The sequence below is a fragment of the Ochotona curzoniae genome, unplaced genomic scaffold (assembly GCF_017591425.1).
Source record: "Ochotona curzoniae isolate NIBS_2020 unplaced genomic scaffold, NIBS_Ocur_1.0 contig_2692, whole genome shotgun sequence".
NCBI classification, from domain to species: domain Eukaryota; kingdom Metazoa; phylum Chordata; class Mammalia; order Lagomorpha; family Ochotonidae; genus Ochotona; species Ochotona curzoniae.
This window is the reverse complement of record NW_024465556.1, coordinates 8,382,246-8,395,277: the sequence shown is the minus strand read 5'-3', so window position 1 is coordinate 8,395,277 and position 13,032 is coordinate 8,382,246. Positions and strand designations below refer to the sequence as shown.

At 46.7% G+C, this 13,032-nt stretch overlaps 1 protein-coding gene across 1 annotated transcript in view; it reads left to right on the top strand.

Annotated features, from left to right (window-relative positions):
• The window catches only part of ANK3 (ankyrin 3), a 287,134-nt gene that overhangs the window by 244,013 nt on the left and 30,089 nt on the right, over positions 1 to 13,032 (top strand). The window contains exons 37-38 of the mRNA XM_040975812.1: positions 2,592 to 10,451; positions 11,088 to 11,162. Coding sequence (XP_040831746.1) covers positions 2,592 to 10,451; positions 11,088 to 11,162 — 7,935 coding nt within the window. The remainder of the gene's footprint in view (positions 1 to 2,591; positions 10,452 to 11,087; positions 11,163 to 13,032) is intronic.

Below are 13,032 nucleotides of genomic sequence, written 5' to 3'. Positions count from 1 at the left end.
GGATCAGCTTTTTTTGGGTCAGAGGTACCTTAGAGCAGGCACGTTGCCTTAAGGATCAGAATTTATTTGGGGGGGGGGATGCCTGAATTATCATAAGACCAGTGTTGTGCTAAATCAGTTAAACGTTTCCCACTTATGAAAGGGTTAATCATTGTGATTACCTTTCTTAAGGTATTCGCAGCTTGTCTTCCTTGACTCGTGGTGGAAGTAGGAGAACATTTCTCTTTGTTTTATGAAAGGGTACACAAAGAGTACTACGTGAGAAATCAGAATAAAACTACATAAACAAAACTATGGAAATGCCAGGGCCTCTGAATTGGTGTTAAAACTCCAGACGCCACAATTCCTCTGTTATGCTGTTCCCTAGGAAAATGATTCTGACATAGCTCAGTGCCTAATATTCAGAAATACCCTGTTAGAGTTATCCTAGAATACATGTAATTAAGGCATAAAATGTGTAACTCGTCAGCAAATTGGTTGTTCTTCACTAAGTATAAAAGCATAGATAGGGTTCAAAACTATTTCTTTGCCTGATGGTGCCATCCTTCATTGTAGAGGAGAGATTATTGGCGTGTCTGGTGCTTCCCAAAATAAATGCAGTATGGACTGAGCCTAAATCATTGAATCAAAGGAATTCCCAAACCTTCCATTTGCACTGTGATGTTTACTTGGAAGTTGAGTAATATAGTAGTGCCAGTTGCAACTAGGAAGGGAAATGAGTAGATGAGTTTTTCCTTAATTCTTCTACTTCCTTAAAACAATATGTATGCCTAGACAAGGGTATGCTCTACATGTCTGAACCTTAAAGTCTTCACCTTTGTGGGAGTAGCTGGTGATCCTAGGATGGGATTGTAGCAATGGCACTGGCACAGCCGAAGAGCAACAGGAACAATGAAGTCAATGCTTGTTTCCCTTTGCGTTTCACTGTTACTCTGAGCCAGTGCTTTCACGGAACAAGACTGTCTGCAAGTTTGGTATAGAACTTGTCTCTTGGCAGGCCTTCAAAATCTGTGACCTGCTGGACTGGCTTTCTAGAGATGTAGAATTGGAGAGGGTTAAGTGTGTGTTTGCCGTCCCCCAGCCAATGTGCTTACCTCCTTTGTGTGTTTCTTGCCCTGCTCTGCCCCCACCAGGAGAATGCACCATTCTTTCCTAGTGGCAGGTGTACCTCATGGCTGCTCCACTGATTGAGGTATCCATGAGTTAAGTGAATATGAATCGGTACCTTTGCAATGGACAAACATATATACACATACATAAATATCCCACTGTAGGTGCTTAAATATGGGGTGTTTAAAATATACCTGTTTTTTAGATTTTTTCCCCACGATACCTTTTGAGAATCTAAAGTAAATTATGTTAAGAAAAAAAACTCAGATAAACTATGTTCTTCTGTCCATAATGGAGATAGCTACATAGATACATTTCCTAGTTGATGTATTTTGTAATATGTAGCATTAAATATTTTCTTAATCTCAAAAGGTACCAATATTTCACATCCTATGGAAAAAGTGTACTCTTCTTTCTAAATGCTGTTGTAAAAATATTTTTAAAGTGTTTTTATTGCACATAAGATGGCATACAAATGGTAGTACTTTATTGGCTTGTTTGCCATGGTATTTTGTGCATGATGAAACGTTTTCAGTTGCTTTGCTTGCTTATGGTAACCATGAACCATATTTTCTTTTTTTCCCCCTTTTGTGTACATACACATGCATTTAAATATCATTTCATAGTACATTTTTCCCCTCATCAAAAGGAATATGCTGCATGAAAAACATCAATGCAAACATTCCTTTTCTTTGTTGTTTTGTTTGGTTTAAATTTCTGACTCAGAAAATTTCTTGCTCTTATTGGCTTTTGATGGGTGTAAAGCATAACTGAACTGTGCATGGAAGATACAGATTTAAAATCCAGTGGCTTCACAGTTTGCAATCCGTTGCCTGTCACTTAACAGTTACTTTGGATTCTGCATGACATAGGCTTGAGTGGTTTTTTCAAGCAGAGTTCTAGAGTTTTAATTGACAGCTACGAATACGGAAATGGTTCTAAGTAGGTGCAATCTGTATCATGGAAAGGCTCAAGGAGAGGGTGCAGAAAATGACTGCAATGAGAGTCAAATGGTTGCACGAAACGAACATGTACGTATACAGGCAAAACCAGAATGGCTACTGAGATTTCCAACCCAGCACATAAGAAAGTCAATAGGAAGTAAGGGAACAGTTTTCCATCGTGGTTATTTTTCTCCTCATTAATTCTTTCCTCATGTGTTCTATTTTTCATTGTTGGCCTATTTGGTTGCGATGTGCTTTTCTTGTCTTTCATTTCCCATTGCTCTGTTTTTCTTTCTTTCTTTTTTTATTTCTTGAGTTGTTTTTTAAACTTTGGATGAGTTGTGTCTGCAGAAATTTATTTTTCCTCCTCCATGTGCTTGTTCCTTTTGCTTCTTCCATCCTAAGCCATGCAAACAATTGTACTTGCTTTTGTAAGATTTCAAAGTTTACTGACCAATTTTTTCCTCTGGTCTCTCTGTTTCTCAACCATTTTTGTTGATTTTTGTGTTTGATTTCATTTTAAAATTTAAGAAACAGTTGAACGGAGTGCAGGAGCAACAAGATCCCTCCCCACCACTTACTCATACAAGCCATTCTTTTCTACAAGACCATACCAGTCCTGGACAACAGCTGCGAATACAGTGCCTGGGCCAGCCAAGTCAGGCTTCACTTCCTTATCGAGTTCTTCCTCTAATACTCCATCAGCTTCTCCGTTAAAATCAATATGGTCGGTTTCGACTCCTTCTCCAATCAAATCCACATTAGGCGCATCAACGACATCTTCAGTTAAATCCATTAGTGACGTGGCATCTCCGATTAGATCCTTTCGGACAATTTCTTCGCCAATAAAAACGGTGGTGTCACAGTCTCCATACAATCTCCAAGTTTCCTCTGGCAGCCTGGGTAGACCTCCCGCAGTCACAGAGGCCTCACCCTTAAAGGGACTGGCCTCCACTTCCACTTTCTCCTCTCGAACCTCCCCAGTGACTACAGGAGGGTCTCTCTTGGAGAGGTCGTCCATTACCATGACGCCCCCTGCCTCCCCCAAGTCCAACCTTAACATGTATTCCTCAAGTTTGCCATTTAAGTCCATTATCACATCAGCAACACCACTGATCTCATCCCCTTTAAAGTCAGTGGTGTCTCCAGCTAAGTCAGCAGTTGATGTCATTTCCTCAACTAAAGTCACGATGGCATCGACTCTGTCATCACCCTTGAAACAGATGCCGGGACATGCAGAGGTAGCATTAGTCAATGGCTCGATCTCTCCTCTGAAATATCCGTCGTCTTCAACTTTAATTAACGGGTGCAAAGCCACTACCACATTACAGGACAAAATTTCCACAGCTACAAACTCTGTGAGCTCTGTCGTGAGCGCAGCGGCTGACACGGTTGACAAAGCCTTTGCCACCACGACAGCGATGCCATTCTCCCCACTCAGGTCATACGTTCCCGCGGCAACACCGTCAGCTTTTCCGTCTCTCAGAACTCCTCCCACAAGTGCTCTCTATACATCCCTCGGGTCATCGATCTCTGCAACTACCTCATCTGTAACTTCATCAATAATCACAGTGCCCGTCTATTCTGTAGTCAATGTTTTACCAGAACCAGCTCTAAAGAAACTCCCAGACTCGAATTCTCTGACAAAATCAGCAGCTGCCTTGCTGTCACCCATGAAAGCATTGACTACGGAGACCCGCCCTCAGCCCCATTTCAGTCGAACCTCATCTCCGGTTAAGTCACCCCTGTTCCTTGCACCCTCTGCCCTTAAGTTGTCTACACCATCTTCTTTATCTTCCAGTCAGGAGATATTAAAAGACGTGGCTGAGATGAAAGAGGACCTCATGCGGATGACAGCAATCCTGCAGACAGATGTGCCTGAGGACAAGCCATTCCAACCCGAGCTCGCCAAAGAAGGGAGAATGGAAGACGAGGAACCTTTCAAAATTGTTGAGAAAGTCAAGGAAGACTTAGTGAAGGTCAGCGAGATCCTAAAGAAGGACGTCTGTGTGGATAATAAAGGGCCCCCCAAGTCCCCCCAGAGTGACGCAGGACATTCTCCGGAAGAGGACTGGACCGAGTTCAGTGCGGAAGAGCTACGGGAAGCGAGACAGGCTGCAGCCAGCCATGCCCCATCCCTGCCTGAGAGAGTGCACGTTAAAGCGAAAGCTGCCTCCGACAAGGATTACAACCTGACCAAAGTCATCGATTACCTGACCAACGACATTGGGAGTAGCAGTTCACTGACCAACCTGAAGTACAAGTTTGAGGATGCCAAAAAGGACGGCGAGGAAAGACAGAAGAGGATTTTGAAACCCGCGATGGCTTTGCAGGAACACAAACTCAAAATGCCTCCGGCCTCCGTCAGGCCATCCACCTCGGAGAAAGAGTTGTGCAAGATGGCCGATTCTTTTTTCGGAACAGATACGATATTAGAGTCTCCAGATGACTTTTCTCAACATGACCAAGATAAAAGTCCTCTGTCCGACAGCGGCTTTGAAACGAGAAGCGAGAAAACGCCTTCGGCCCCACAGAGCGCTGAGAGCACTGGCCCCAAACCCCTTTTTCACGAGGTCCCCATCCCCCCCGTCATCACAGAAACCAGAACTGAAGTGGTGCATGTGATTCGGAGCTACGAGCCCTCCCCCGTGGGGGATGCCCCCCAGGCCCAACCCGAGGAGCCCGTGTCCCCCAAGCCTCCGCCCACCTTTATGGAATTAGAACCAAAGCCCACCGCGTCAAGCATCAAGGAAAAAATGAAGGCCTTTCAGATGCAAGCCAACGGCGGCACCTGTGATGACGAGGACCACAGCCGGGCGCTGAGCAAAGGCATGCGTGTGAAAGAGGAGACGCACATCACCACCACCACTCGCACGGTGTATCGTTCACCACCGGGCAGCGAGGGCACGTCGGAGCGGATAGAGGAGACCATGTCAGTCCACGACATCATGAAGGCCTTCCAGTCTGGGCGGGACCCTTCCAAAGAGTTGGCAGGTCTATTTGAACATAAGTCGGCGGCGGTGGCTCCCGACACTCCCAAGACTGCGGCTGAAGCCTCAGCCCAGCACACAGAGAAGGACACCCAAATGAAACCCAAATTGGAGCGTATTATTGAAGTCCACATCGAAAAAGGTAACCAAGCTGAGCCCACTGAAGTCATTATTAGAGAAACAAAAAAGCATCCAGACAAGGAGATGTATGTGTTTCAGAAAGACTTATCCCGGGGAGATATTAACCTAAAAGATTTTCTGCCAGAGAAACACGATGCTTTTCCCTGTTCAGAGGAACAGGGTCAGCAAGAAGAAGAAGAACTTACTGCCGAGGAGTCCCTGCCTTCCTATCTGGAATCTTCCAGAGTAAACACTCCCGTGTCCCAAGAAGAAGACAGCCGCCCTAGTTCTGCTCAACTCATATCTGATGACTCCTATAAAACGTTGAAGCTTTTGAGTCAGCACTCGATAGAGTACCATGACGATGAGTTGTCAGAACTAAGAGGGGAGTCTTACAGGTTTGCCGAGAAAATGCTTCTCTCCGAGAAGTTAGATGTATCTCATTCTGATTCTGAGGAGTTGGTCACAGACCATACGGGACCCCCTAGCTCAGAGTTACAGGGCTCTGATAAGCGGGCCAGAGAAAAAGTAGCCCCTGCCCCCAAAAAAGAGATCCTCTCCAAAATCTATAAAGATGTGTCTGAAAATGGTGTAGGGAAAGTGTCTAAAGATGAGCATTTTGAGAAAGTGACAGTGCTGCACTACGCTGGCGATGTTGGTAGCCCCAAACATGCCATGTGGATGCACTTTTCCGAGGACAGATTAGACAGAGGTAGAGAGAAGTTAATCTATGAAGACAGGGTGGACAGGACCGTGAAGGAGGCGGAAGAGAAACTAACCGAAGTGTCGCAGTTTTTTCGTGACAAAACAGAAAAGCTCAACGATGAACTGCAGTCCCCGGAGAAGAAGCCGCGTCCGAGAAATGGCAAGGAATATGCTTCCCAGAGCTCTACCAGCGGCAGCCCAGAGAAGGCTCTGCTGACAGAACTGCTGGCGTCCAACGAGGAGTGGGTCAGGACAAGGCAGCAGGGCCCCGATGCACCAGGCATCCCCAAGGCCGAGGAACGGAGAGACCCCGGCGGTGTCAGCAGCCCTGAGAAGCGGGCTCCTCTCGCCCCGCATGCCGAAGACGGCCAGGCCGCAGAAAATGCCCAGAGAAGCCAAGGGTCACCAAGCCAGGCGCCGGAGGGGCCCCAGGCTGGGTTTCAGCTCAAGCAATCCAAACTCAGTTCCATCCGATTAAAATTTGAACAAGGCGCCCACCCCAAGAGCAGGGACGTGTCCGAAGAAGACAGACGGCCGGATGGCCAATCCAGAATCCCCGTGAAAAAGATACAGGAGAGCAAGCTACCCGTCTACCAAGTCTTCGCTAGAGAAAGACAGCAGAAGGGCCTAGACCTCGCAGAGGAACCTGGAGCCGTGCAAAATGATTTGATGGCACTAAAAGCCAAAGACGAGCACGGCCAGAGCAACGAGATCGTTGTAAATGATTCTGGCTCTGATGAAGTGAAACAGCCAAGAACTGTCCTGTCCAAGCAAGGGGTGCCTGACCATTTTTCTGAGCAACAGGCTACCACGGACTTAGCATGTCCTGGGACCTCAGATTTAGCCCCTGCTAAGGGACCATGGGACAAAAAGGTCTTTAGGACGTGGGAAAGTTCTGGACCCAGTAACAATAAGTCACAGAAAGAAAAACTTTCGCATGTACTCGTTCATGATGTAAGAGAGAATCATGTGGGTCACCCCCAGAGTCCAAGTAGTGATCCAAAGAACGAGTTCATGGCTGTGACTGAGAGAGAACACAAGGTGTTAACAAATGGCTCTCTCTCAGAAATTAAGGAAATGACTGTCAAGTCTCCCTCCAAAAAGATCTTATATAGGGAATATGTTGTCAAAGATGGGGACCGCGCAGGTGGCTCTCCACTTCAGCCCTCCAGGAAAACTGAGAGCCCCGGAGTCTCACACATTCCGGTCAGAGTCGCCGAGGACAGGAGTGCGCCGGCCCCCAGCAGCCCCCGTGGTTTGTGTGAGCCGGCCACCTTTCCGAAACCCGAACTCTCACAAAAGGTGGCCCAGTCCGGTCTGAGTAAAGAGACAGTTGAGACCAAGCACTTGAATTCCATACAGGATGCAAAAGTGACCTATTCAGAAATCAGCAAAGTGTCCAAACAGAGTTATGTAGGCTTATGTCCACCTCTAGATGAAACGGAAACCTCCCCAACCAAATCTCCGGATTCTCTAGAGTTTAGCCCAGGGAAGGAATCTCCCTCTAGTGACGCCTTTGACCACAGTCCCATGGATGGATTGGAAAAGCTGGCGCCCCTAGCCCAGACAGAGGGAGGGAAGGAGATAAAAACCTTACCTGTGTATGTGAGTTTCGTACAGGTGGGGAAGCAGTATGAGAGAGAGATTCAGCAGGGAAGTGTGAAGAAAATTGTAAGTCAGGAGTGTAAGACAGTGCAAGAAACCAGGGGGACCTTTTACACCACTAGGCAGCCAAAGCAACCTCCTTCTCCCCAAGGTAGCCCAGAAGATGATACTCTCGAGCAAGTCTCCTTTCTAGACAGCTCTGGGAAAAGCCCTCTGACCCCAGAAACACCCAGTTCAGAGGAAGTGAGTTACGAATTTACATCTAAGACACCAGACTCGCTCATAGCTTACATCCCGGGCAAACCTAGTCCAATTCCCGAGGTTTCTGAGGAATCAGAGGAGGAGGAACAAGTCAGATCCACGTCCCTCAAGCAGCAGACAGTGGAGGAGACCTCCATCACTCCAGAAATGCCAGGTGACGCGAGCAGAGACTCCAGCCAAAGGCCTAAAACAAACCGAGTTGCCTACATTGAGTTTCCCCCTCCTCCACCGCTGGAGGCCGACCAGCCCGAGCCACAGAAGGCTCCTTATCTCCCTGAAAAAGAGGTTGACATGATTGAGGTCAGTCTGCAGGATGAGCATGACAAGTACCAGCTGGCCGAACCAGTCATCCGAGTGCAGCCCCCCTCACCGGTTCCCCCCGGGGCAGATGTCAGCGACTCCAGCGATGATGAATCTGTTTACCAGCCAGTCCCAGTCAAAAAATACACCTTCAAGTTAAAGGAAGTAGATGATGAACAAAAAGAGATGACAAAAGCCAAAGCGTCTGCCGAAAAGGCGCCCGCCCAGAAGGAACTGGAAAGCAATGGGTCTGGAAAAGAGAATGAAGTTGGCCTCACTCTTGATTCGCCTCAGAACGAAACTGCCCAGAATGGAAACAATGACCAGTCCATCACAGAGTGTTCCATCGCTACCACGGCAGAATTCTCCCACGACACAGACGCCACAGAGATCGACTCCCTGGATGGCTATGACCTGCAAGACGAAGATGATGGTTTGATCGAGAGCGATTCTAAACTCCCAGGGCAAACCGTGGAACTGAAGAAAGATGTCTGGAACATGGAGGGCATCCTGAAACCAGCCGATCGCTCTTTTAGCCAGAGTAAACTCGAAGTTATCGAGGAGGAGGGCAAGGTGGGGCCAGAGGACGATAAGCCATCTTCTAGAAGCTCTTCATCTGAAAAGACTTCTGATAAGACTGAGCAGAAGTCAGGGGCCCAGTTCTTCACGCTAGAAGGCAGACATCCTGACCGATCAGTGTTTCCTGACACTTACTTCAGTTACAAAGTAGACGAAGAATTTGCCACTCCCTTTAAAACAGTAGCCACCAAAGGTCTAGATTTCGACCCTTGGTCCAGTAATCGGGGGGATGAGGAAGTCTTTGACAGTAAGTCCCGGGAAGATGACACTAAGCCATTTGGTCTGGCAGTGGAAGACCGCTCTCCAGCCACAACCCCTGATACAACGCCAGCCAGAACGCCAACTGATGAAAGTACCCCAACTAGTGAGCCTAACCCCTTCCCATTTCATGAAGGGAAAATGTTTGAGATGACTCGCAGTGGTGCAATTGACATGAGCAAGAGGGATTTTGTGGAAGAGAGGCTCCAATTTTTTCAGATTGGTGAGCATCCTTCTGAAGGGAAGTCAGGGGACCAGGGGGAAGGGGATGAGAGTATGGTCACAGCCACAGCACAGCCACAGTCAGGGGACACCACTGTAGAAACCACTGTAGAGAGAAATGCAGAGGCACCTCCAGTGGAACCTCCCCCCAGCAGCCCGACCAGCGGAGAGTGTCAGGAAGGCCCAGCCAGGAGCAGCTCTCCGGAGAGAGCAGCAGCCGCCAGCAGCACCTCCAAAGTTGATCCCAAGTTGCGCACGCCTATAAAGATGGGAATCTCTGCCTCTACCATGACCATGAAGAAAGAAGGCTCTGGAGAAGCGACAGATAAGCTAGACGCTGTGGTGACCAGTGGTCAGGGATTAGAACACGAAGCTGTGAGCATGATTTCCAATGCAGTCAATAGCCAGATGGGCACTAGGCCCCAAGAGAAACATGATTTTCAAAAAGATAACTTTAATAACAACAACAATTTGGATTCTTGCACCATACAGACAGATCACACGATGAGTAATGTAGTGCTGAGAGAACAACCCACACGCAGCTGCACCACTGAGAGAGGCAATCCAGTGAAAGGCTCACCAGGCAAAAAGACAGGGGTGCTACAAGGACACTGTGTCAAAGAGAAGCAGAAAGTTCTAGGGGAACAGCAAAGGACAAAGGAATCCGTAGGGATTAGGCAAAAATCCAAACTTCCCATAAAGGCCACCTCACCAAAAGATAACCTCCCACCAAACCATATACCACGCATTAAGGCAAGTAAAACAAAGCAGGTTAGTCAATCTGAGAAAGCCAGAACCATTCCTCCTTCTTCATGTATAGATGGAAAGTCCAGGATTCCAATAAAAAACACACACAGGGATAACACGGTTTCAGTTAGAAAAGCATGTGCTACACAAAAACAAGGGCGGCCAGAGAGAGACAAGGTCAAACAAGTTCCATCTAAGTTGCCAGTCAAGGTAAGATCCACCTGTGTCACCACCACCAGCACCAGCACCACCACCAGCACCACCACCAGCACCACCAGCACCACCAGCACCACCAGCACCAGCACAATTAAAGTCAGGAAAAATCAGCTTAAGGAAGTATGTAAACACTCCATTGAATATTTTAAGGGAATTAGTGGTGAGACCTTAAAGCTTGTGGACCGCCTCTCTGAAGAAGACAAAAAGTTGCAGTCCGAGCTGTCCGATGAGGAAGAAAGTACCTCAAGAAACACGTCGTCATTGTCCGAGACTTCCCGGGGTGGCCAGCCTTCCGTTCCCACGAAGTCTACTAGAGATAAGAAAACAGAGGCAGCGCCTTTAAAATCAAAGAGTGCAAAGGCCGGCAGTGAGAGGAGGAGCAGTAGGAGGACTGGTGAGAATGAAGGCAGTCAGGTTTCTTGAGCGTTCTTTGCTCACCTCCTGGAGAAGGAGCGTAGTTTGTAAACACTTGCCAACTCGTAGACCGTAGTGCATGACCTGTCGTGATTGCCTGTGAAGTGACTTAACCGTAGTTGCTCATTCTGTCATTGTCATCTGTGTGTGCTGTCTTACCTACTCTTCTTCCTTCCTTTGAATCCAACTACACGGTAGACAGCGAGGGGGAGCATGCTGAAGAGATTGGTGTCATTGAAGATGAACAACTTTTTTTTTTTCTCTCTCTCTCTCTCTCATGTGCTAATGGGTATGATTCTGTGGAAGCCAAGCACACCTGTTGAAATCCCATCATGGTGTCTTCACCAACACAACTCTGTACCTGTCGTGAAGTAGCTAGCTTGTCAGCATGTTCAACCCCATTACATTGAGCATCCATGTAGTCTGACATTGGCCTGATGCAGGTGAACAACACGTGAGCCATGTGGAAAGCGGTGTTCATGTAGGTGATTAGGACACATTTCAGTGTACAGTGTTAGCATTAGTGTCTCTGTAAAATCTGAGTACTGCTAAAAGCAATTTTCCAGGATGGTGTCTTTCTTGATGATTATTTTAATTAAGAAATTGTAAATCGTAGGTCCACAGAGTCCCTGTGAACGGACAGATATCAGGATGGCAATAGTAGCCGATCACCTGGGACTTAGTTGGACAGGTAAGTGTGCCCGAATGAAACAAGTATGACTTCTTGATTGTATTGTTTTGTACACAAGCAGTTAACTGTAAATGTTCTTATAAACCAGCAACCAAGACAAGGCATTTGCATCCTCCACAGTCCCAGCTATGTGGACGTTCATATGCTGTATTTTCCCAGAGCTTTATGTAAACCTGCACACTAAGGACTAGTGTGCCGCAGCCCTACTCTCAGTCTTACTTTACATGTAGCAGCTTTCTTCATAATGCCACTTCTGGTTAGATAGAATGAACGTTTACCCAACAGCAAGTTACTTTGTCCCATAAAGCACAACTCAGTCCTGTAACTTACATCCTCAGAGCATTACTCTTTGCAACTGTTGAAAACCAATTTTAATCATATGGGAGTCATATTCACACTTGCTATGATATATAAGGAGTCTTCCAAGCATTCATGGAGGGGGTTGATATTGTGGCATGGCAGGCTAAGCCGCCATTGGGATACCCGTAACTGCTATCAGAGTGCCTGGGATCAAATCCCACCTGTGCTGCCGATCCACCTCTTGCTGCTGTGAGGCAGCACACAGCTCCATAAGCAGTCACATTCTGGCCACCCACATGGGAGGCCTGGATGGAACTCCTGGTTCCTGGCCTAGCCCTACCCCTGCCCTGGCTGTTGCAACAATTTAGAGAGTGACCTAGCAGATGGAAGAGATCTCTGTCTCTATCTCCCTGTTGCTCTGCCTCCCAAATGAAAAAAATACAGTGAAAGTTCATAGAATAAACATTATGAAAAGCTGCATGTCTTCCATATTTTTTGCATCAGAATGAACTTTGCTGCTGATTCAGTTTTTCCAGAAACCTTCTGAAGTACCTTTGTACACAAGCAGTCTGTTGTATTATCTATCTGGTGCTTTTAATCTTTAAATAAAATTACTTTTTGGTCAAATGTTTGGTTAAAGAAAATTTTTATTTTTAATAGAAATTCAGATTATTTATAATATTTATATTAACCAGAAAGCAGGGAAATGATAGTAAGTTTGAATTTTGAATTTTTTCTAAATGGTGCTGGTGTTGCGGCATAGCAAGTGAAGATACCACCTAGAACACTGGCATTCTTATGTGTTGGTTCAAGTCCAGGCTGGTCCACTTCTGGTCCAACTCCTTGTAAATATGCTTGGGAATACAGCAGAAGATAACCACCCACACGAGGAGATCTGGATGGAGTTCGAGGCCTCTGGCTTTGACCTGGCCCAGCCCCAGCCACCATGGTCATTTGGGGAGTAAATCAGAATATGGAAGATCTGTCTCCCTCTCCCTCACATTGTAACTCTTTCAAATAAACTTCTTAGAGATCATTTTAAAACAGAATGCAAATTAATCCTTGCACGTTCAATTCAAAAAACCGGTTCAGTGAATGAAGGAAACCATTTATGTTCAGGGTGTAGAAAAGGAATATCTGACTTGATTCATTTCATTGAAGATGAAAGATGAGGGGCTATGTCAACAATTCAGCTTTGTAACTAAACACTACCTCACATGAAGCAGGACGTGTGAAGTTTTATAGATTGTGTTGTTTTTTCCTTTTTTTTTTTTCTCTTGTTATTTGAAAGGCAGGGAGACAAGTGGATCTTCTGTCCACTATTTCATTCTCCAAAAGCCAGCATCAGCCAGGACTGGGCCAGGCCAAAGCCAGAAGCCCAGAGCTCAATCTGGGTTTCCTTCATGGATGGCAGGCACCACGATACTTGGGCCACCACCTGCTGTCTCCCAGAGTACACACCAGCCAAAAGCTGGAATTGGAAGTGGAGCTGACCTCTAACCTGAGCACTCTGAAAGACACTCCGGGCTGTGGGCTGTCCAAGCAGCGTTGTCATCGCTGCATCAACCCC